Source organism: Pleurodeles waltl, chromosome 6 (genome assembly GCF_031143425.1).
Source record: "Pleurodeles waltl isolate 20211129_DDA chromosome 6, aPleWal1.hap1.20221129, whole genome shotgun sequence".
NCBI classification, from domain to species: domain Eukaryota; kingdom Metazoa; phylum Chordata; class Amphibia; order Caudata; family Salamandridae; genus Pleurodeles; species Pleurodeles waltl.
In genome coordinates this window covers 600,060,253-600,082,386 of record NC_090445.1, presented here as the reverse complement: position 1 = coordinate 600,082,386, position 22,134 = coordinate 600,060,253, and the positions used below count along the sequence as shown (strand labels likewise).

General features: G+C 43.7%; 1 protein-coding gene across 1 annotated transcript in view; it reads right to left on the bottom strand.

The window, feature by feature from the left end:
* Nucleotides 1–4,269: 4,269 nt before the first annotated feature.
* The window catches only part of IP6K3 (inositol hexakisphosphate kinase 3), a 57,117-nt gene continuing 39,252 nt past the window's right edge, over nucleotides 4,270–22,134 (bottom strand). Inside the window, exons 5-6 of the mRNA XM_069238855.1 lie at nucleotides 12,368–12,543; nucleotides 4,270–6,606 (exon numbers count right to left, since the gene is read on the bottom strand). Of these exons, the coding sequence (XP_069094956.1) occupies nucleotides 6,145–6,606; nucleotides 12,368–12,543 (638 nt within the window). The 3' untranslated portion in view covers nucleotides 4,270–6,144. The remainder of the gene's footprint in view (nucleotides 6,607–12,367; nucleotides 12,544–22,134) is intronic.

Genomic DNA, 22,134 nt, shown 5'->3' with positions numbered 1-22,134 from the left:
GCGCCATTTTTTGATGCAAAACCCCTATTGAAATGACTCCTGTCTTAGGAAAAACAGGAGTCATGCCCCCTTGCCGACTGGCCATGCCCAGGGGACCTCTGTCGCCTGGGCATGGTCATTGGCCCAGTGGCATGTAGGGGGCCCAAGTTAGGCCCCCCATGCCACTTAAAAAAAAAAAAATAATCTTACCTCTACTTACCTGTACTTACCTGGGATGGGTTCCCCCATCAATGGGTGTCCTCCAGGGGTGGGCGAGGGTGGCAGGGGGTGTCCCTGGGGGCAGGGAAGGTCACCTGTGGACTGCTTCCATGGTCAGAGACCATGGAAATGGGCCCACAGGTCCCTTAACGCCTGCCCTCACCCAGGCGTTAAAAAACAGGGCAAATCAGGCTGGGCGCCATTTTTTTAAGGCCCTCCTGTGCATCAAAATGACATAGGAGTATAAATAAGGCACACATGCCTTAAAGTAATTTTTGGGACGGGAACGCCTACGTTGCATGTCATTAACGCAAGGTGGTTTTTAGGCATCCAGTAAATGACGCACACAGTGGAATTTTGACGTTCACAGGGTCGGGCATCAAAGTATAAATATGGTGTTAGGTTTGCGCCAAATTTGCTTCAAAAATGTTTACGCTAATTCGGCGCAAACAGAGTATAAATATGCCCCTTAGTGTGTTCTAGCATGTTTGTAGTAACTAATTGTATATAATGTATTAATTTTGTAAAATGCAAACGTGATAAAATGTATATTCATGTTGTACTTTTATAGCTTTTAAAACATAAAACCGAATAAGATTTGTACGAAAGAAAGAAACAAACAAACAAAGAAAGAAAGACTCTATTGTTTCTATCACAGTCAATATTCAAACAATATATCTTTTCAATCTTCATCAGTAGAAAAATGTCATCATCTTTAATGTTTGGCTCAGAAAACCTTAAAAGACATGTGGTGCATACACCCTACATGTTTACCCAATTTGTTGGGGAAATCAGCCCTTAAATTTTCCTCCAATTTCCATTTGTATTTTCACATGTTCTTCTGGAGTGTGTGAAGCATGATTTTCTGTCTCTCTCTGCATACCCATCTGAAATATCTTTTACTCTTCCAAATGTTACAAATTCGGTGGGTGATACCTGGTTCCACTTAACTTGTTACAATTTGCTTCCTTCTTATTTTTAAATTCCCCTTCACGTTTCTGTTCCACTGCCCTTTTCTTATTCTCGGCACTGCACTCTGCATAAAATAACAATAACATCCGCACTTGGGTTATATTGTATTTCTTGTACACATCTTTTCATTTGTTCTATATTTATGGTGGCCTACAGAGTGATGTCAATGCCAGCCACACGTTTTCCTGGAGAATTTTTTACACTTTTTTTTCTTTATTCGAATCTACTCCCTTATCATATGATCTTATTTAATGCTCTCAAAGTCACATGTGGCTGCTATTGTTTTCAGCAAAACAACATAATTATAAATGTATTGATTTTCTTCTTGTCGTTTCTTTTGGGAACATTTTTTTTCTTTCAACACTGTATTGTTTTGTCTGCCATAGCCTTCTTCCATCCCATGGACCCCATACCAAAATGCATGCAAGTGCCTTACAGCTTTCAGTGTCGTAAAATGTTTAATTTCTTTCAGACCCCTCGGTCCAAAACATTGGTTTAATGATAGAAGTTTTATTTTGTTTTCTTTGAGGCAAGCAATCTACCTCTCTTCTGGAATCCTTCACATATGTCTCAAAAATGTCTGATTTCGTCTCCCACTCGTGATATGTCCCTCCTGGAATTAGTAAGAAACGAAGTAGCAACTGTGCACTTGCCATGCCTAGAAATTAATGAATCACCAATGAATGAGTGAATAAAAAAATGAGCAATGGATAAACAATAAATGAACACGACAACATTCATCACTGTTGTCACTGTTAAACATAGCAAATTCAAATAGTCAATGTAAACATGGTTGTACTGCAGAGACACTATTGATGTGGTGCAGCCGGACTCTCAATAGGATTTTTGACACTGAAATACCATGCTAGAGATACATTCCAAATTGGCAATGTCATGCGATGTGTGCAACACCCAACTCAGTCTACAGTACTCATACTAAGAAAAAGAGACAGCAAAAATTCAAAAACTTCAATGTGCTATCCAAGAGGTCTACCAAGAACAGTTACACTGCAATGACATGCCATATGTTTAGCCTTTATACTACACCATAGAAAATGTATGCCATGCGTTGTGCTGAATTACTACAATTACTGAAAAAATAACTCCCCTTCAAAATGGTCAGCATACCGCATGCTGGTGTCACCTGGCAATCTGTGCACTTACATTTGACATGGCTGCTGCTGGCATTGACGTCTGGGTGTACCAAGCCCCTGTATTCCTGAGCAATGCTTCACCACTGAGACACACATCCAGTCATTGACCACCCGCTCGATTCCACAAATACCTTGCAAACAATGCTTTAGTTGGACCTTTGGACCAAAATGCTTTGTTGAATCTCTGTTTGGTTGATGCTTTAGGTCTTTTTACCCTGCCTCTTCTCTACTGTCAAAAAGTCTCTTGACCATTGACAATATTTGGTCAGTTCTAATTAAGAACAATGGGCCAGATGTAGGAAAGGAATTGCAACTCGCAAACGGTAAAAACTGCCGTTTGCGAGTTGCAAATCACATTTTTCTATGCAGAAATGCATTCTGCGAGTCGGACCGACTCGCTAAATGCATTTCAGAATCGCAAATAGGAAGGGGTGTTCCCTTCCTATTTGCGATTCCTAGTGGTATGCAATACCATTTGCGACCGCATATGCGGTCGCAAATGGTGTTGCAGTTACCATCCACTTCAAGTGGATGGTAACCCACTCGCAAATTGGAAGGTGTCCCCATGGGACCCCTTCCAGTTTGTGACTGGACCCAAAAACATTTTTTCAGGGCAGGGAGTGGTCCAAGGGACCACTCCCTGCCCTGAAAAAATACCGAAACTAAAGGTTTCGGTTTTTTTTTTAAGTGCAGCTCGTTTTCCTTTAAGGAAAACGGGCTACACTTAAAAAAAAAAAACTGCTTTATTTAAAGCAGTCACGAACACAGAGGTCTGCTGACTACAGCAGGCCTCCATGTTTGCGAGTGCCCATAGTCGGTATGGGGCCGCAATTTGCGACCCACCTCATGAATATTCATGAGGTGGGTCATTGCGACCCCATACCGACTTGCAGACGGTGTCTGAGACACCGTTCTGCATAACATTTTGCGACTTGCAAACAGCGAGTCGCAATGACTCGCTATTTGCAAGTTGCAAAATGTTATTTTGCTACATCTGGCCCTAAGACCCATATTTATACTTTTTTAGCGCCGCATTTGCGCCGATTTTTTACGCTAAAGCGGCACAAACTTACAAAATGCAATTGTATTTTATAAGTTTGCACCGCTTTTGCGTCAAAAAATTACGCAAATGCCGCGCTTGAAAAGTATAAATATGGGCCTAAATGTCACAGGACCACTAGAGTTTTTCGATTTTTTTTGGATGCTGCATTTTATGCATAATTATGAATTTGCCACATTATCAATCACCTTAACCAGCAAATTTCAGGAAAGCAATTCTGCCTCAAACATATCAAAAGTTACTAAATACAAGGTGATACTTGTTGTTTTGCAGTGGTATGTCCATCTCCAATGTTGACTAGTAATCTTTCTGTAGCTTAATACTGTATTTATGTGTTAAACGAATACAGAAGAGGTGAATCCTTTGCCAGACAGTGTTAACATGTGTAACATGTTAACGTGTAAAAACGACAAAATAATGAAGTAATACTGTCACAAAAAGTGGGAGATTATGCTGGATAATTAGCTTTTTGTTGCTGCATAATTTAGTCAACCCTGCCACATAATTTGGTTCCTGCATGCTGCACAGTTCCAGTGGCCCATGTCATACATGAAATTACAGGAGCACAGAACTAACCACATATAGTAGCATTACCAACTGCCATCAGTTTGAACACACACACACAACACAACTCCATTGTCTACCTTTGCACTCCACGTTCCTCATTACAACTACGCAGGCACATACATTCCACCTCACCCTACTACTCACCTCACATGGGTCTATGACGTTTCCATTAAGGCTTGCCTACCGCCTTCATTAGGGCCACCTGAATCAGCTGAGACACAAAGGAATATGTAGCTAGGACTGCATAAAAGGGAAGCATGTCAAAAGCAGGACGTGATCTCAAAAAAGCATAACAAACAACATTTGAAACGGTGCAGCCCGCAGATGAACAATCATTTTATTTGCAATTCAACTTTTTAATTAACTTTTTCTTTTAATTTTCCTTAAATCGAGCATAGCCTGTGAAACAGAAGCAATTTCTCAACCTAGGTAACGTGTAATAAGTGTGCTTACAAAGTGCACTGTTGTACCTCCAAGTGTACCAATAGCACATAGTACGCTGCAGCACGTACATCCCAAAGCATGTATATCACTGTAAATAAAAAGAGCATAACTAAGATTACTAGAAACAGAATTCAATATATACAGATATAAATGTAAACATTCAAATTGGCAGCGAGTGCAAAGTTCATGGTACAGAGAAACCCGACGAATAGTAAAATGGAATACCAACAGAGACATATGGTTTGTGGAGAAATGTTAGGAAATTAAGAGCGAGATTGCACCGAGGGAGAGGCTATTGCAACACTTTCACGAGCGATATGAACCGCAAAAGAAGTGTGCAGAGATTTTCGTATTGCAACGCCCCGAGTTTTGTCAGCATGCATGGCGAGCTATAAAATAAAAACATTTTGTGTCATCTTTCCCAGAATGCTGAGTAAGCTGTGAGATGACAGTCAATTTCACCATCAGACTTTCTTTTAATTTTATACCTAACTACTCCACCGCTATCCATCATGACTGGACCGTCCTGCAGTCTTATCAGTGACGCTAAAATCACTTCAAAATGCATGTCCCACCTCTCAGGCTCAATGGGATTCTGGGTAAACTCTCTTGCAAGGGGTGACCCGTAATTAGAGATGCGAGTTTTAAAGAACAACACAGAAACTGGATTGGCCGTAAAGTCTAAATAAGATAAGGGGACAGGAGTGAGGAGGGCTGTGCAATTTTGATAGGTTTATGTCCTCTGTTCACTTTTAGGGGAAACAGTCTCCAAGCATTCTCCGTCGGTGGGGAACTGCAGAATGTCGTAGCTGTGGAAAAAAAACTGGTTCCGCGCAGCAATGTTCTGTGTTAAGAGCAGGTTTATGTAGAAATTCATTTTTTGATCCAGATTAAAATTTCCTGCTGGATCGTATGAAAAAAGACTGTTCCTGGAAGTTGGGTTCCCACCCAGGATGAAAGTCATAGAACCCAGTAGCAACTTTTCGTTGCGTTTGAACGTTATTGTGGAAAGTGGCCATAAAGTGTTGGATCTGTAGGCCACAGAGGTGCTTGTGGCAGCCAGCAGAGCTTTCTACTGCACTGCAACCCTCTAACAGCTCGACATTCTGGGTCTTAAAAGGTTGACCTTTGAAAATTGATCAGACAGTATCAGATTGTTGTTTGATTGGCTTGGTCAATGGCAGTTGACGAATGTCTTTGGCAGGGCCTCATGAGCTTGGATGAATGCTTCTGATGCAACTTGCTAAGACCTGATAAGTCAACAGCTCTTTCATGCCCATTTGGATTGTTGCCAAAAATCATCTGTTTCTCATGCATCTGCGAATTCCTTTTTGGGTTATCTGAGTTCTGTGTAGAAGGAAGAACCTGTTACACTAAATAGAACGAAGTCAGCCTGCTAAAATATCGCTAAGACTTCCAATTATTTTTTTAACCATCTGACAGTTACAGCGTGTATAGATGCCGCACTGAGGAATATCGACCGTTTCATGCGCAGGATCAGTCGAATTCCTGTGCCTTTTCATTCATTGCCCCATTTCCAGATAAGCCTAATTTTGCTTTTGTGGCACGTTTTATGAATCAGAAAGTCATGCATACCTTCATAAGTACGTGAGATACATGCACGCAGTTGGAAATTTCAAAGGCATTGCAAAGTTAAAGCTTCATAGGAAAAGTATTCACGGGCAATCCAAGAGTAATGGCTTGCAGGGAGGCATCAAGTAAAACTACATTCTGTAACTTTTGGACTCTTCATTCTCCCTCCTGGATGCCCTGGAGGATTTGGACAAGGCTCTCCAACCCAAAAATGTAGCCCTGGTCTGGCCCTTCATAGGTCGTGTGATTGTTCCTGGACCCCTGGTAGGTGGTGTGGGCAAAGTCAATCATGCGAACGTCCACTCTGGGGAAGATGTTTCCAGGGCCAGAGTCAGGAGTGCTTGTGGGGTGCTTGTCAGAGGTTGACGAATGCTCTGCCGGTTCATGGCCCTCGTAGATTATGAGCAGAGAGCTGGAGTAGAAGCGGTAGGAGGTTTGGCCCTCAATGACTGATTTAAGTGACTTCAGTTGAAAGATGATGGATTCGATAAGGTCTGTTCGTAGACGCTGACCATTGTGCAGGAAGTGGTAGAGTGCCTGTCTGAAGCCGTCTGCTGAAAGCTTTCTTCCATAGTACTTGTCCTTACAGATGTAGCTGCCAGTGTTTGTCTGGTAAACCTTTCAGGAAAAGAAGATGATATCAGTTGTTAATGTCCCATGAACATGCTGACAATTCATGTCTTTTCTGTGTGTTCGTGTTAACTGTTTCTTAAAGATGCAAAAGCCATGCAGTATAAACTACCAAATATCTCAGACTATCCTCAGCAATGATTGTGCCTACTACCTACCTGTATAGCTGGCCAATTTGTTCAATCCTCATTGCATTCGGGCCGTTGTAGTCAGGCATTTATTTAAACTTAAGTTGCCATTTAAGCATGGCTATTTAGAATTGGCTGCTGTCACTTGTGGGGTACAATTGGTCCATCACACCCCTGCATCAGAGGCTCCTTCCAACTGTAGATCTAATGATAACTATCTTCCTAGGAGAGGTAGAATTGTGTTTAAAATTTCAAGTTACCAGATGCCGTATGTGGTGTAATGGAGTCTCTTGTAACCTTAAATCGCTTTCAGTGTTACTGATAATTGGATTATAATTGATTATAGTTGATTAAACCTCACTTAACAGCAGCACTGCCAAAGACATTTTGGAACATGACAGTGCATATTAGGTCTTAGATTTTAAATTCCACAAAAAAAGTGTTTTAAAAATAGGTGCAGTGTTGCACGGGTGAGAGTTGCGAATTGGGAGAAAAGTATTTTTTGCAATGGATAGGTGAGGAGGAAGATGAAAAATGGAAAGGAGAAGACAGAATGGAGTTGAGCATGCTAGAAAAGATGTGTCTCACAGCTGAAGAGGCGTGTTTTATGTGCGTCACTGAAGACATGTAGCGATGAAAAAGCCCTAAGCAGAAGGAAGTTTGTTCTAATGTAGTGGGACAGAAAGGTGGAATGAATTAAACTGCATAGTTTGCTTAGGAGCATTGAGGAGGTGAATGTTAGTGGAGTACAGAGATCACAGGATGAGTGGTCGGAAAGTGTCAGACAAGTTCAGGGGTGATGGGCAAAGTATATACTTACACCATGGGGAAAGGAGGTTGATCTGGACTTGGGCTTACTATTAGCAGAAAGCTAACCAAATTGAAGTTGGAAAGTTTAGATTGGCTAGTTCTGAAGAAAAGTGAAGAGCACACAGGCTACAAAAAGCCTATGTTCTTGTGTAAGAGAGAGAAGGCATCAAAGGCATTGGAAGCAGGGATGCTGGCTTGTGGTGCTGTAGCACCCCAAGAAGTAATCATGCTAGAGTTCAGAAAGTGAATGTGCATTAAAGATGATTTTACATTTTGTGTTTATCTTGCCACATTTGCTGTGCGTTCAAAAAAAAAAAGGTCAAATGTCAGGATATGTCTCCAAACTGCTGTTTACTGGGAAACTGGAATGTACTTTTATTTCTCTGACTACAAAATGAGAGGATTTTGTAAATGTCACCCAGTTGACAATTCTGCTGGGGTACAGGAAAAGAAAGGAAAGATTGTAGGATGTCTTTTATTTCTAAGACACAGGAAATGAACTATGCACATATTTTAAATTATACCGGCAAATAGGAAGCAACAAATGAAGGACTTTTTTGTAAGTCTAAAGTGTGATGAAAACAGATTTTAGTCGGATCAAAACAAATCAAGACACTTTACTTGGTGATGCGCAAATGATAAAATTCACTAAAATCAAATTTCCACACATTATCGTTTTTGTGCTTTATAATTTTGCCAATGCAAATTTAGTGGCCATTTCAATGATAAGTGTTCTGTCTGTAAATGCAGGGCATTACCTCACCAGTGCTTTAAAATGCACCACCAGCTACATACCACACCCATACCACTCTCCTGCTGAATGGGCATGGCAAATTGCTATACTTGGTTTTTGTATGACGCTTTGATTTTTCACAGACCCTGTGACTTCAGTGTAATAACAAAAAGGGCAGCTCCCCACTCTGAAAGTTATTCCAGCACCATGATAGCTACGAGTCGTTTTTTAGTGTGTTAATTGTAACAGGATAGGGATGTATTTTATATAAATTGATAAGTTGGTATTTTTTCAGGTCATAGCCCTGATGGAGTGAAAGTACATGTTTGTGTAAACAGCACACCAGGGTTTTGAGTAGACTTTGAAGAAGCAAACAACAAGGGGGTAGTGGAGAAAAAGATATGGGGAGTTTGGGAGACAGTGGTTAGATGTCAGGAGAAATTAGATGAAGTCAAATTTTTATGAGTAGAACAATGGGAATCATAGAGCCATTCAGGGACTGATGATCATAAGACATTTGAAAATTTGTGTGTGGAGCAGAGGCATGAAAGGGAAAGAGAAGATTTGGACATTATCAAGCTTAAGTTGTTTGCAGAAACCAAATGAAACCGTAATGTGACCCAGAGAGAAAAGACGTAAGGGGTTGTATGACAGAACCACACATGCATCTACCACGCATGCCTTTACAACGTGGTCACTACAACACATGTGTCATTACCACGCATATGCCTCTACAATGAAAGTTTTTACCATGCATATGTGTTTACCACGAAAATATCAATGTAAAGGCATGGTTGGTAAAATATATATACATATATATATATATATATATATATACACACACACACACACACACACACACACACACCCAAAAACCCTACCCACCCTAAAAAGAAAGTGCCCTTAGGACCCTATGACCCATGCTCACCCTAAACACTCATTACCACCTAAAAACCCATACCCATCCTAAAACCTAAAAATGCCTTTAGCACCTATAAACCCATACCCGCCCTAAAACCTAACAATGCCCTTCCCACCCAAAAACCCATACCCATCCTAAAACCTAAAAATGCCCTTACCACTCGAAAACCCATATCCACCCTAAAACCTAAAAATGCTCTTACCACCCAAAAGCACATACCGACCTTAAAACCTAAAAATGCCCTTACAGCCCAAAATCCATAGCTACAATAAAACCTAAAAAAGGCTTTATCACCCAAAAAACCACACCCACCCTAAACCCTAAAAATGCCCTTACCACCCTAAATCCTATGCCCACCCTAAACACTAAAAACCCCTCCCCACCCTAAATCCCATACCCACCCTAAACTCTAAGAAACTCTTAACCCCCAGAAATCCATACCCACCCTAAAATGTAAAGATACCCTCACCACCCAAAAACCCATACCCACCCTTAAATTTTAAAACATCCTTAACACCTACAACTCTATACCCACTCTAAAACCTAAAGACGCTCTTACCACCCAAAAACTCACACATAACCTAAACCCTAAACCCCCCTTACCACCCAAAAACCCATAACCACCTTAAACCATAAAAATGCCTTTACCATCCTAAAACCTAAACACCCCTTACCACCCAAAAACTCATACCTACCCTAAAACCTAAAAATGCTCTTACCACCCAAAAACCCATACCCACCCTAAAACCTAAAAATACCCTTACCCCCAAAAACCCATACCCACTCTACAAGCTAAAATCACACCTACCGCCCTCAATCCCATGTGCACCATAAACACTAAAAGCCCCTTACCACCCTAAATAACACAAAAACCCTTTACCCTAAAAAAACAGTACCCACCATAACTCCTAAAAACCCTATATAAAAAACACTTAAAACACTTAATACTTATCTGTACTTACCTGTTAAACCTTTACCACGCATATGCCTTTATCATTCATGCCTTTACAAAATTGAAAAAAAATAATACTTATCTTTGAAATCTTTACTATGCATATGGCTTTGCCATTCATCCATTCAGAACAAAATTTGCTGTAAAGGCATGCGTGGTAAAGTTATATTCTTGGTAAAGGCATGCGTGGTAAGGGCATATGCATGGTGATGGCTTTGTGGTAATGGTCATGTGTGGTAATGACTGCTTTGTAATGGCTGTTTCCCATGCAAGGGTGCAAAACCCAAATTGACTCTTGAGGTATGCCCTCGGATAGGAGGGTTGATTAGGGCTGCCTAAGCACCATGCAAGTGAGAAAAAGTGGCTCTGAAGAACACACAGGACCGTTGAAGGCTACTGATGCCAATTCTGAGAGACAAAAGTGTGGTCAGTAGGATGGCATCACTGACTGTAAAATGAGTTTGACTTTTTGCGTATTAATGGTAGGAGAAGTAGAAATCAAGCCTGGATGTTTTATTTAAATCCCTTTTCAACCTAGTACCGCTCTGCGGTGATCACATGGAAGGACTGTCGGTGGCACTGTAACTCAGAGTCTGTGGTATCAATGCAGCCATTTCGAAGTAGCTTCCTTCAAATACAGAGTGCACCGAGATTCATTCAGATCAATATTTACAATAATGAAAAAGTGCATATCTGGAAAGCATCTGAGTTGTCACCACGGATCAATAGGTTTTCAGCGTTCAGGATGCCTCGGTTTGAAACCTCAGGGACACGTGTGAAACATATTTATGTGCTTAGCCTTTCAACCGTTGTTTCAATTAAGGAGCGCTGTAAAGAACGACGCCAATCTTAGTATCTCGTTTACAGAGCAATCCCTGGGAGCCCGGGGCTCTACCCTTGATAGACAGTTGCATTTTGGCTCATTAAAGCCTGCTTTCCACTCGCTCCCCAGTTTAGCACCCACTCATCCAGAATTTGGATATCAGAAAAGTGAAACTGAAGACTTTGAGCCTGATTTCGACCTTAGCGGATGGGATACTCTGTCACAAATGTGACGGATATCCAGCCTGCAGTTTTACAACTTCCATATGATATTATGGAACTTATAACACAGTGGGTGGGATATCCATCACATTTGTGAGGGAGTGGCCCAACTGCCAAGGTCGTAGTCAGGTCCTTTGTCTACAATGTCGAGGGTGAGGTTTGCCGTAGGCTTGCAAGAATTGACTTGTGGTCACAGGTGCCTATTTCCTAATTTTAGCTATCCACTGGATCACTTGAGTGATCCTATAATGCAGTGGTTCCCAACCTTTTGACTTCTGTGGACCCCCACTTTCATCAATACTGGAACCTGAGAACCCCCATTGAATCATTATTGGAATCTGGGGACCCCCCACTGAGTTATTACTGAAAGCTGGGGACCTAATCTGTTAAAATTATTAAATTTTCTAAGCAGTCGCGGACCCCCTGAGGAGGCTTCACAGACCCTCAGGGGTCCCTGGACCACAGGCTGGGAACCACTGCTGTAATGTGTTTGACTGGATTCCCATGGTGTGTTATGTTACCACTGTGTTAGGTCAAGCGCTGTACAAAGTCTATTTTAATACATGTATATATATGGGTAGGTTAATTGAGGTTATGGTATTCATGCTCCCTTTTATCTATTGGTGCGCTCAATTTGGCAGGGAAAAATAGTTGTATATAAGAATATTGACTACAGAAATATCGTACTATAGGAATAGCAAACACATCAGCAACCAAAATTTTGTTGAAGGTAGTATGTATTGGGAAGTATAGATTCTTAATTCTACAGCGACATACATTCTATGTACCTTGAAGATATAGATGTGTCTTCAAGGTAAATATATGTATATGACACACACACTTTGTCACATCATTGCTACAATATTTCTGTGGCATGATATTTAAAACAGAACGTTTCAGGCCCATGCACTAGATACCATCCTGGCTGGGCTACATGGGAGTTAGGGGGCGATGACAATGGGCAGAACAGCCGTTCAATGAGCAGTCATAGAGCAACGTGCATGATCACAGAACAGCCAGCACACCCAAAAAGTCACAGCATCCATACCCAAGACATTTGTAGAAAAAACAAAACGAGCAGACACAAATGACACGTTCTGGCTGAATTAGGTGTTGCACGAGGCATCTAGATGCCAGAGGTTCCATGGAGTGTTCCTTACCTGCATACCGCAGAAGCGTACTCCCAGTGAGGCAGAGGTGCTCTGAGCGCACTTCTTCATGTGCCGGAACTTCTTCTCCTCAGTGGCATCATCACCGTGCTGCCGTTTCCCCATCTTTAGGTCTAGGACGCACGGCCAGTAAAATTTGGAAGTCACGTTCTCCAGGAGCAAGAATCCTTTGTTTGTTGGATTAAGAAAATACAGTGCAGATTGGATTCTTTAACAAAGGAAGAACATAAGGGACAATTGACGACCTTATATAACATAGAATGAAAGGCCAGTGTGTGTGTACACCATTTAAACACGCTCTTTAGAATACACTGTTCATGCTTCAAGTGTTTGCCACGAGCAACATATTGTTACTATTTTCCCAGTTTCTGGGATTTTTAGCTTTGAAAGAGATTAAAAGTGCAGGTCGGATCTAAGAACAGTAGGGTGCTGCACCCTTAAACGCGCTGGAAGGTTTTTTTACTTTCTGGAACAAGGTTGTATTGTGAGTGATGTACAACAAACAACTCTAGTACAAATATAAGCAGGATTTAACCCTAAGACTAGCACCGAGAATCTAATGTCTAGATAGACATGCTCAGGGCACTGGTGTTTCTGGGAACCTGTGTTACAAGGTTTCAGACCTGTTTCTGCTAGGTCAGAGAGCAGACGAGCTACTTTGCTCAACCATGGTGGTTAAAGTTGTTTGCCACTGGTTTCCTGGGACTCGTCCTTTGATGGTGCTGCCAACTGGTCCAAGTACAACACTTGATTCTCAGCACAGAGAAGTTGAGCAGCTACAAGCTGCTCTGGCAGGTAGTGTGGGAGGCAAGAGCTCAGAACTCAAGTCTACCAGCAGATACAATAACCTAACCTAATGTACAGCCCAGTGATTGTCCTTATATTAAAAAAACTACTTTTAATCAAACATCAGAACTAGGTGCTACATAGTGCAATGAGATTCGCATTTACAGAGTAGTTCTTCTCATAACAATCTCCCATGGGGGCTTAAATATTTAGCATGTGTTACAGTGTCTTGTTCTGACATCAGGCCAAGGTCCACATTTCCTGCTTGTTAGTTTTACAGTGGTTGTGGTGGAAGCTCGGTCACAGCCTATATCTTTGGTGTGCATGGTGGCTTCCTTTTAGAACAGCATCTGCTTGATGAATGCAGCACAGCAGGCGTTCGCATAACTGTCACAGCGTCTTCAACAGTTGCAGCCCTCCACTGTCTGAATGCAGATGGGTCCGAAAGCAAGGCAGTTGCAGGCCCGAAGCAAGGCAGTTGCAGGCCCTAAGGGACCTGATTGGTCATTGAGGGTGTGTCCCTAGCAGTTGCATCTTTTCCAAGCATAAAATGTCATTTTGTGCATCTCAATGAACCAATCATCACACTTGTTGATCTGTGGCAATCTTGAGAGCTGTAGGATTCATAATTTGGCCATGGCCAATGCTGTCAGTAGTTTGCTCATAAGGTCTGGAGGACTTCCATTTCATGGAACATGACCAGTTTATGTGGCATTCAGAGGGGAAGTCCCAGGGTGCGGCGGAGGACAGGGCCAATTTGGTTTCAAAACCGTGATATGTCCAGGCAGCCATAGAGAATGTATGTTGTGCCACAATCGGGCATATTGCAGTGCCAGGATTGCACATGATATAGAAGACCTGAGACCACCAGTTTATGTGGATGTCAGTAGCAATTGCATCCTAGATTTGCGAGTCCCCATATTGAAGTCTGCTATCAATTCTGCCCAGCCCTCTTCTCCATACACCACCTGCCGCTACTTGGCTTCCAGTAGGGCCAGGAGTAGTCACGAAGTCAGGTGATTGACAATGAGATTCCTGAAGGTCAGAAACAATGCCTGCTCCGGAAAGGGATGTTACCGCTCACCACAGCAGGATGGCTAGCAGATTTGCATACCAAGACCAGGGTACTCAAAGACCCTGTCACCTTTGGTATGCACACCCCACGGCTTCTGCAGCCCTGGGTGTAGCCGCCCCCTGCCCTGAGGCCCATTTGGCACCAGGATAGGTGGGAAAATTAGCTAGGCAATAGGCATGTACCACATCTGGGCTAACCACACCCCTAAGGTGGGATACCCGAGGTGGACACTTGAAGAAGGGTTCCACCATCCTGGTTTTGGTCGGAACTAGCCCTTCTGGGATAGGAATATGCCCACTCCCCACAGAAAGTGGTCATATCAGAGCGTAGACACCCCCAAGGGTAGGTAGCCCGTTGGCTACTACTCTACATTCCCCTAAAATGCCCCTAAATTTTGTATTTAGGCAACTCCCCAACACCAGGACCCAGATTCGCATGACAACATTAAGAGGACACAGAAGAGCTGGAAGAGCGAGAACTGGGGAAGCATGGTAAACTATTGTCACAAAACTCTGTCTGCTTGCCTGCTACCGTCCTGACAATCACATAATCACGTCTCGTCCTGCAGATGTGGGGACTCAAAAAGCCTTGAAGGTTCTCCAGCACTTCGCCAGCCCATCAGCATCTCCCTTGGAGTGGAGGACCACTTCCCTGCCTTCTTGCAGGCACCAACCTGGTAATGTCTAGTCCACCAACCTGCTGACCCTCGGGTCCACCATTGCAGCAGTCATCCAGGAGGAAGTCCCCTTGCTTGAAGAAGCCAGTCCTGTCTCTCCTCCAAGTGAGGAGACCCAAGGGTCCACTGGAGCCAAGTTGCACCAGTGCCTGGGGTACTGGACCTCTTGGACCAACCAACGCTTGTAGAAGCCCGCTCCAAACTCCAACAGCAGAACCAAAGACCTGCTGGCAAGGGATGTCAGCATCACAGAGGACAGCCTTCTCAGTCATCCAGTTGCCTTGTTCTTTCTCTCCATTTGCGGGTTCCCTGAGGAACTGCGTGTGCCTTGACGCAGGAGCACCACCAGAAAGGATCCACTGCACCCGGGCACCCCAACCTGGATCCATGACTAGCACCCCACTACCTACAGGGGACCCCACCGAGAACAGACTGCAAGAACATCTATGCAGACAAGGTACTCTGGAACCGATGCTGCATAAAAGCACATTTACCTACAAAAGTGTTACTTATGTGCAAATCGTCCTAAGAACTGCAACAGTATTTAGTATTCTGCAAATGTTCTGGTGCTTATATATAATACAAACAAAGTAACTTTTTCTAACCAATTGGTCTCGAGTTGCTTCTTGAGTGCGTGTCTCATTTATTCTCATTTATTCTCATTTATTCACACTGGGCGTTTAACAAATGCTTAGCACTACCCTCTCATAAGCCTAACTGCTCACCCACACTACTACTTAAGAGAGCTTTTGGGATTGTCATTTTCACCCCTGTAAACCAATAAGGGATGCCCTGGACTATCTGCATTGTGATCCCCTACTTTGGGTCACTGCATAGACAGCCAGCTTCCTACACTTCATGTCACTAATATTGACACCAAATAGGTTTAAGGGCATTTACTTAGATCGGATGCAGAACCAAACACTGATTTAATAACACTACTACTGAACATTAGCTCTTTGGCAAATAGCCCTTCTTTATTGAGAGCGATTTTTCTATCTGAAAAACTATATAACATTCTTTTTTGGAAAGTATGCTAGACTATTCTGAGACTTCTATCAAGCATGTACCTATGACACTTTGCTTTTTGACTCAATATTTTTGCATTATATTGCCTTGCACCAGCCTGTGTCTGGTCCTGGCTACTTAACTAGAATAGAGACTGAACAATATGCTTATTTCCATCATTTTCCATTTTGAGAGTGCATTCATATTTTTATTGAAACTACTTTTGCCTTCTGTAACGATTTTGAATGTAAAAACTAGTGCCAACAGTTTCAGCTGAAAGACTGTGTTCTCTTATACTCATGCTCTGGGTTGAGCAGGATGGAATTTGTTCTATGGTTCTTTCAAATAACATTAAATTCTCAAATTGTTAGTATCATCTCAGGTTACAGTTCTCCAGGATTACTGATCTATGCCAGCCAAGACATTTTGTTGGCACTGCTTCCGCCTAGTCTATGTGGGAACACATTTTACACTTTTATATCAACGTAATTGGCAACTGTTTTTTAGTTTTCCTAAGGAGTACGCAAAGGTTGGTTTTAAACCATGTTTTCTGGCTCCAGCATTTATATGTATACAGAACGAACTTGCTGTCTTTTCTAGTGTATGTTATGTTTTTTAATATTCAACACAGAACTGAAAAAAAAAATATTCCACAGCAAAGATGGTTGTTGCTAACTGCAACAAAAGAGAGGTTCTGTTTGACATTGGGAGAGACTGATGCTTATGGCATTGGTGGTCGTGCGGGTTAATGAACCAGGTTGATCATATGCAAATGTATATACCACTCTACTGTGTAACTATACTGGGTTTGAACACATGGGAAGATGTCCGTGCCCATGGGCGTCCGCAGGGTGCCCCCCTGGATTTAGGAACAGCCTGCGTTACACTATGGCCTCCTTAGTGTTACGCTGCCTGCACTAATACTGCCGCGGCCCCCGCCAAAAACAGTCTGAGGCAATAAAAACTACCACTGAGTTTAGCTTCGGCTAGGGCAAAGTTTGATGAAATATAGTAACCCTGCGCACCTTTGCATAGACGAGGTTTCCAAACTTTGTGGACATTTTTTAACGGCCACCACTAAACATAGTCATGTCACTTTTCGACGGACTGGAATTGGTTTTTTTCGAAATTAACTGTGCTTATTTAGCACTTTTCTGTTCTTTTTTCAATTTAGTCATTTTACATGCAAAGCAACCATACTAGGGCAACAGGAATCCATTAAACTAAGCCAACACTGATGCACAGGATTTTCTAGTGCAACAAAATGTAAATTTCTGCCGCAAAGATAGGCATTATCAAGGTTGTCAAGCATAATTTTAGGTATATATTTAGTAGAATGATGTGTATTTATTCCTTCCACAACCATGAGCATAGTCGCGTTCTCCACAGGAAGTCATAGATTTTGCTGAGCTATTTCATACTGATTCGGGTGGCAATTATGTGTATTTTTGAAGATATTTCATGTTCGTTTTTAGAAAATGTAACTATTTTCACTAACTTAATACAGTAGGACTGAACAGCTTTCATAATTATGTTCTTTTAATAGAACCTGTTTTCATTAATAATCTAGTTCAGTGTAGGTAGGTGGTATAAATGGGGTCTGTAGTTGGCAGTTGTTTGCACCTTGTACAAGTAGGGACCCTCACTCCAGCGAGGGAAAGGGAATTACACAGCTAATATGACACCCGCTCACCGCCTTGGTAGCTTGACACGAGCAGTCAGGCTTATCTCAAAGGCAATGTGTAAAGTATTTGTACGCACAGACACTAACACAGTGAAAACACCACAAAAGTACTCCACACCAGTTTAGAAACATAGCCAATATTTATCTGAGTAAAACAAGACCAAGACAACAAAAATTCAACATTCACAAGTAAAGATACGAAAGAATACATGTGGTATATCACTTAGAAACACAATAGCTCCAACTGGGGCTATGACAGCTTCTTCACGGAGTTGCTTCCAAAAGTCAGACGCCGCTCGCCAGGGAGTGCAGACTAGTCATGGAGTCGCACGGACTGCGTGTACCATACCTTAGAAAACGATGATGAAACAAAGACATTTCACAGAGTAGGGAGGTGTGACGTCGCTCTAGCCGGTGTGGTGCTGGTTCCTTACTGCTCCCGGGTAGGTGAGGCATCGGTTCCTTCCTGCTAGGCAAGTGAGGCGTTGGTTCGTTACAGTTGCAGGGGAGACGATGCGGCATCAGTAGCGAGATGTGGATTCCTTACAACAAGGCGGGGTCAATGAATCCAGCAGGTCAAGATGCAAAGCGTCCACATTGTGGTGTTGCAATCATACCACGGGGCCATGGGTACTGCAGTGGAGTTGGAGTCGGGTGTCATGGACGATGGTGACACGACACTTGGGACTCATGCTGTGGTGGGACTTTGGCAGCCCTGCTAGGGTGTTGGGTCTGTGTTGCAGGTCGAGGTTGTTGCACTCAGAGGGGACCACATCTCTGGTGCAGGCAGCGGCACGGAGTCAGACAGCGGTGCCAGTCCTGAAGTCATTCTGGACATTGATGCACTAGTTTCTTCTTTGTTGCACCATTAGTCACTCCCAAGGGCCCAGGAACTGGGTTTGGCACCACTTATTGAGTCAGAACTCTCAGCAAGAGAGCCCAGGCACTGGCAGGTGAAGTCCGTGATGTCCCAGAGACTTCTTAACAGGGGGCAAGCTCAGTTCAAGCCCTTGGAGAACCTTTGGAAGCAGGATGTAGAAAGCCAAGTCCAGTCCCTTCAATCCCAGAACAGAAGCAGCAAGCATATCAAGGCAACAGGCAGAGTGGCAGTCCCTCCTACAGCATCCAGCTCTTCTTCCTGCCAGAATGTCCTCAGTTCAGAAGGATTCTAACTTTGTGGGATCAGAGGTCCCGTACTTATACCCATTTATGCCTGTGAAGCAGGCAACCTTCAAAGAAAAGTCTTTGTTTGCACAAGACCCTGCCTTTCCTGCCCTGGGCCCAGACAAACTCCAGTGTGGTGAAGACTGCTCTGTGGAAGGACAGGCATTGCCCTATTCAGGTGAAAGTGTCAGCTCTTCCCACCACTCTAGCTCAGGAAGACCCATCAGCGTGGTGATGGGCTAGCAGGATACGCAGGACACACCTCAGCTCCCTTTGTGTGACTGTCTAGAGTGAATACACAAACAGCCCAACTGTCATCCTGACCCAGACGTGTATTCCACAGACAGGCAGAAGCAGAGAATGGTTAAACAAGAAAATGCCCACTTTCTAAAAGTGGCATTTTCAAACTTAGAATTCAAAAACCAACTTCACCAAAAGTTGTATTTTTAAATTGTGAGCTCAGAACCCCAAACCTCACATCTCTATCTGCTCCTAAAGGAAAATACACTTAAAAGATATTTCAAGGCAATCCTCATGTTACCCTATGGGAGAGATAGTCGTTGCAATAGAGAAAGACAAATTAGCAGTATTTCACTATCAGGACATGTAAAACACACCAGTGCATGTGCTACCTTTTCAATACACTGCATCCTTTCCATGGGGCTGCCTTGGGCCTAATTTGGGGTCCCTTATATGTTGTGAAAGGGATGGTTTGGGCCTGCAAGTGGGTGCACTTGTCAGGTCGAAATGTCAGTTTAAATCTGCAAATACAGACACTGAAGTGGCAGGTCTGAGACATGTTCACAGGGCTAATCATGTGGGTGGCACAATCGGTGCTGTAGGCCCACTAGTAGCATTTGATATACAGGCCCTGGGGACACATAGTACACTGTATTAGGGACCTACTGGTTGTAGGAAGCTGGCCCTCAATATGGTTCAGTAAAAAGAAATACACTGTGCAGAGAGTCCAGTGGATCTCCAGTTGGTTTGCAGAGGCAAATGTAGATAGGACTATTGCTCTAATTTGTGGTAGTGTGGGTGAGCAGTTAGACCTATCAGAGGGTAGTGCTAAGCATTTGTTGTACTCACACAGGCAACAAATGAGACACACACTCAAAGAATAAATCCAAAACCAATTTAGAAAAATAACAATTATTTTTATATATATTTTTCGAACCCAATAACTTCTTAATAAGGTGAGTAAACTTTTTATCTAAATATTTAGCAGTTTTCTGACGAGGAAAAAAATGATCAGCAAACACAGAGTTAACAACAACTTACAAAGTCAAGCTCTGGGAGAAAAGGTAAGTACTGGACCCTGATCAGAACCACACCAGCAGGTCATACGGGGCAGCACTGGAGCGGCCAGGTGCAGGGGCGCAGTAAGGCGTTGGGTACCCAGTAGTTCTCTATGGGAGTTGGACCTCGTTACTAACAGGGTGCAGGCTTTGGGGAAGCCAGTCAAGGACAACAAGCAGTTAGGTAGTAGGCTTGGGGTACTCAGCGACATAGGTGCACCTTTGTTCCTTTTCTCCAGAGCTCGGGTGAAGGATGCAAGGGTGTCCTAAGGCGTCAGGTTTGCTTATCCAGGAGCACTCGTGGTCTGGGGGTCCTGTGTGTTGAGACTGCAGGCATCGTCGGTGAGCCCAGCAGAGGTGGACCCAGGGTAGTCCCAAGCTCTTAGGAGCCGGGTTACGTCATTGGCACCAGTGACCTGCCTCAGATGGGGTCAGGGCCAGTGGGAGCAGTGGGTGCTGAAATGTTGGGTTTTCTCTCACCACAAGGCTGTAGGAGAGGGGGTCTGTGTGCAGAGACTGCAGGCATCTTGGGTGAGTCCAAGATGGGTGAGACCAGACTGGACTCGGTCTTTGGGCAGCTGGGGAACTGTGTTAGCACCGTTGGTTGACATCACCTCGGGTTGTGGGCATCGTGTGCAGTGGTCACTTCAGGTGTTGTGTCTTTAGGGTTCCAGCAGCTGCAGAGTCCTTTTCTTGATGTTTTTGATGCAGGGCAAGTCCTCTGCTCACGGGAGACTTGAGTGTTTATGGAAGGCAGGGCGAGATGGTTACTTGGGCAGAGTCCTTTGAGGTCAGCAGGCAGTCCGGCGTGGTCAGCTGCTTCTTCTTTTCCTCTTCTGTGGGTGCAACTCTTCTTTGTCCTCATATTCTTAGGTCATCTGGATTTGAGTTCTAGGGTGCAGGGGGGCCATCTAAATCCTCAATTTAGGGGTGTTACAGGGAGTGCCAGGTGGTAGCCAATGGGCTGCCCAACTTTAGGGCGACTACACCCTTTCTATGACCACTTCTGTGGGAGCTGAGCATAACCCTAACCCTAGAGGCCTAATTCCTTCCAAACAAGATGGAGGAGTTTAAAAAATAGTGTCCACTTCAGCTTGTCCATCTTAGGGGTGGGACTGGCATTAAGTGGGCACACCTCCTAATCTGCCTAATTTTCCCACCTGTGCTGACGCCAGAATTGGGCAGGACAAGTGGGTCGGCCATCTCCCCCATCTGGAGTGACCTGGGTCGCATAACAAAGGCAGCTAGGCTTTTGAAGCTTCCCGCCCTGGAATGTCCATCCTGTCTGGGTGAGGTGGTAACACCTCTGCCCAGAGCAAACTTTGGGGGCCAGAAACACATCTGTGGTGGCTGAACTGATCAGGACCAGTCAGTCAGCATTCTAGTAGCCGGTAGGTTTCAAGGGGGCCCTCTAAAGTGACCTCTGTATGCATTTATTAACAAATCCATCACTGGATTTAGTGAGAGTTTATTATTCTGAGATGTTTGATATCAAACATCCCAGGGTTCAGAGAAGCCATCATGTAGCTGGGGAACTCGTAATGACCAGTGTCAAGCACATACATTTAAAATGGCTTACCTGTTCGCTTACTATGTCTCAGAATCAATAGTGACAGCAGGGGCATATCTGCTCATACATATATGCCCTCACATGTGTCCAGATGCACCCTGCATTAGGGGTGGCTTATACCTGGCACATGCAGTGATAGGTGACCTGCACACAGGGGTGTGTGACAGGTTGTGTTTTCAATTTAGCCTGCACCAATGCATGCAGTATGCAGTGGCAGCACTCTGTGGGTTTGGTGACGGGTTCCTGGGGGTGTTACAACTGGTGGTGCGGCTCTCAGGAACCTTCTTTAGTATCCCAGACCCTGGGTACCAGGGGTACCATCTAGGGACTTACAGTGGGTGCTAAAGTCTGTGCCAATTGTACAGAACAACTGTGCAGTTTTGGGGGAAGGGATCTGGCACTGGGGACCTGGTTAGCAAGGACCCAGGACACTAACAGTCAAAGCCACATCAGAAACCAGGCAAACAGTGGGGGCTGACCATGCCAAAAAGGGCGCT